Here is a 3,103-nt window from a genome sequence, read left to right as displayed (position 1 = left end):
GAGGTGCTACAATTCAGCTGAAAAGGACAGATTTTGTTCAACTTTGGTTGGAAACAACTCTTATTTTCATAGACATCCTTCTTATGCAGGTGGTCCCCGATTCACAATGGTTCAATTTACGATTTTTTCGACTTTACAATGGTGAGCTGGCGATAGACATTCAGCAGAAACCGTACTTTGAATTTTGAATTTTAATTTTTCCCTGGGCAAGCAACATGGGGAGCGATACTCGCTCGTGATGATCCGCATCTCCCCGTCCGTCACACAAAGGTGTGCATCAGTTGCATTAAATGCATTTTTGACTTACAATATTTTCGACTTACGATGGGTTTCGCGGAACGTAACCCCATCATAAATCGGGGACCACCTGTAATGGTCTGCTTTTCCAGTGTTGAACGACCCATCTTCAAAGTAAATCGTAAGCTTTTTCAGCACACAGTATTTTGTACAAAGCTTTGTCAAATTAAAAGGCATCTTCAACATCCCAAAAATGAATAATGTTTACATTTCAACAGCATGTCATCCAGTTTTCTTCAAACTATATGTATGGTGTTACAAAGGAGTATTTATATCCAACTGTACATTCAAATTTGAATATGTGAAAAGCCATGTGTACACTTTTGAAAGTGTGTAAATGTGCTATTATAAGAAATAAAGACAGGGCAGCTGGTAGAGTGGTTAGAATTGCTGCCTTTGGACACGCAAGTCGCAGGATTGATTCTCACCTCTAGCTGTAGTACCCTTGAATAAGGTACTTACCTTAAATTGCTCAAGTAAAATTACCCAGCTGTATATATAGGTAAACTGTTACAAACAGTATAAGTCACTTTGGGAAAAAAAGTGTCAGCTAAATGAATGACTCTCAAGATATCCCAAAAAAAACTGACATTCTTTGTGTATCTTAATTTTCAGTTCTATTTATTCCAATAGTCTAATTTATAATTATAAAAACAACATGTTATTTATACATCTCTAAACACAAATATTTCACAATGCTCCATTTATTGCAGAGCTGCCCTACTAAATATGGTGTTTAAGATTAGGAAGAGCTCTTCAGTACCTTAACAGTAGTGAATGAATATTTCAGCACAAATGAAAGAGAAATCCTTCATATTGAAACCAAAACTAATTTTATTCTTAAAAAATGAGGTTGGCTTCATCCACGTGACATGGCATTTTGCTTACATTGTTATCAATATAATTATAACTTGTAAAGGACAATGAAGACAAAAAAAAATACAACAAATTTTGAAATTGAATTCAATACAAAATGTGGGAAAAAAAAAAAAAACAAGATTTAATGATTTCAATATAAAAGAGGGTAAGGGCATGGAGTATATACACCTGTACATTAAAGTTAGGCAGTGTTCTTCAGCCACAGTGTTTATAGTTATGAAGGTGGGTCATCCCCGTGGATAGCTTTGTACTTTGCCATCTCCTCTGGGAAAACTTTTGTCAATTCAGAAATGAGAAGACTTTTAAATTTCTGAAAGATAAGAATAAATTAAAACAATACTGCTGAACAAGCTATGTCCTTGACTGGACTAAATATATATCTCCATGATTCTATAAACATAAAACAGTACATTACAGGGGTTTGCAGCCTTAAAACAGACTCCACATTCCTCAACTTTTAAATTATGCCTTCAACTCTGAACTTTATTCCAAAGTGAGAAGACTTGATTGTTTGTCTAGTTGTTATACTACAATCTAACTAAAATGTTGGAGCAAAGAGTGCATCCTGGGGTACGACTGACCCAAGAAACCCCGAGGCCTCAGCCTGAAAACACTATTACAATATACAGAGGTGCGAGCATAAATATGGGTCCGTCTTACCGTCATGGTGTCAATTTTTCCTTTCACTTGCTCATTTTTCGCCAAGGCCCTTTCCAAACACTCCTTGGTGTAGAGCTGTGGGTTCCGACCCTGATCAATATACCTGTTGGAAGGAAAGGACAGAGAAAGAAAAACTTAGCTGATCCAAAAAGGAAATGGGGTTCACTTTTTCCATTGCGATGTAGGCATTAGCATCACCGAGCAGATCTCGAGGAGAACGGTGAGAGATTACACTGTACACTTACTCAAAGGCTTCCAAAGGCACGTTGATATCATGCAGCTGCTGTCGACATTTGTCAATATCCTGCAAACCCGTGATCATGAAATTCCTGAAACACATGACGTCATTTCCGGTGAGGGAAAACACGTAGTTAGCAGGCAAATATGATATCACAACTTATCACCGCCGGTATCATGTTTAAGTCACATTCGGTTCCACTTTTTCTGCGAGAGTCAGAGTACGAGAACATTCATTGCTGCGCTAATGTTCCAAAGAAAAGAACAGTTCGCAGCCGGTTGCTTTTGCCACACTTACAGTTTCTGGTTCAGTCCTGGCTGACTGCTTGGCTGGAAGTCGCTCACGATGATTCCGAGTTGTCGGATATTTTCCACAAACTTCTCGAGATGTTCCTCGAGATTGTCGAATTTTTCAGCCATGTCAAACGAACTCACACTTCGCTAAAGTCAAGTTATAAATGGAATATAAATGAAATGGTAAAAACGTGCAAAACATGAAAGACAAGCGCTTGCCTGCTCAACACAACAGCTTTCTCTACGACACCATTTCGCTAAACTGTTTTACGGCAGCAAACCAGCCAATCACTGACCAGAATATTTGATTACCTAGCAACCGGCTGCCGTAAAGTTATTTACTGGTTGGAAAAAACAAGACGACAGCTGGCTCGAGCTGTAACTGCTGTAATACAGCTGTGTAATTTTGGCGATGCGATCCTGAAGTACTTGGAGATGCCCGATGTCACTAGAGTAAACAAATGGATACAATATGTCGTTCAAGTTGTCACTTTTATGTCAATCTGAATGGATCGGATGTTTAGTGTCAACACGAAGAATGCGTCCTTTTTTGCTACTCGTCAATCATGTTGTCGTCAGTCACCTAGTACTCGCGAAATAATCCTAATATAAACTGTTTAAATGAACACCATGTAGTGGGAAATTTCTCCACTTTGGTTTAATGGGTATAACTATGTTTTACAACCTTAGGTACTTACAATTATTTACGCAACAGTCACAGCTGGGTAAATAAATT

The 3,103-nt window shown here is 38.2% G+C and overlaps 1 protein-coding gene across 1 annotated transcript; it reads right to left on the bottom strand.

Moving 5' to 3' along the window:
- Positions 1–1,113: 1,113 nt before the first annotated feature.
- Positions 1,114–3,103, bottom strand: med10 (mediator complex subunit 10). Its single transcript, XM_018727142.2, has 4 exons — positions 2,372–3,103; positions 2,082–2,165; positions 1,837–1,939; positions 1,114–1,486 (listed from the first exon to the last, which is right to left on the bottom strand). The coding sequence occupies exons 1-4, from the start codon at positions 2,491–2,493 to the stop codon at positions 1,391–1,393; spliced, it is 405 nt and encodes a 134-aa protein (XP_018582658.1). The 5' UTR covers positions 2,494–3,103; the 3' UTR covers positions 1,114–1,390.

This window comes from Scleropages formosus, chromosome 23 (genome assembly GCF_900964775.1).
Source record: "Scleropages formosus chromosome 23, fSclFor1.1, whole genome shotgun sequence".
In the NCBI taxonomy this organism is placed as follows: Eukaryota; Metazoa; Chordata; class Actinopteri; order Osteoglossiformes; family Osteoglossidae; genus Scleropages; species Scleropages formosus.
This window is presented reverse-complemented; position numbering and strand designations above follow the sequence as displayed.

Excerpts from the sequence above, each read along its gene's own strand:
- med10 (XM_018727142.2), bottom strand. The coding sequence starts at position 2,493 with ATGGCTGAAAAATTCGACAATCTCGAGGAACATCTCGAGAAGTTTGTG. Across the intron at positions 2,166-2,371 it reads CCAGGACTGAACCAGAAACT|GAATTTCATGATCACGGGTT; the intron begins GTAAGTGTGGCA and ends CATGTGTTTCAG. Across the intron at positions 1,487-1,836 it reads GAAAAATTGACACCATGACG|AAATTTAAAAGTCTTCTCAT; the intron begins GTAAGACGGACC and ends CTTATCTTTCAG.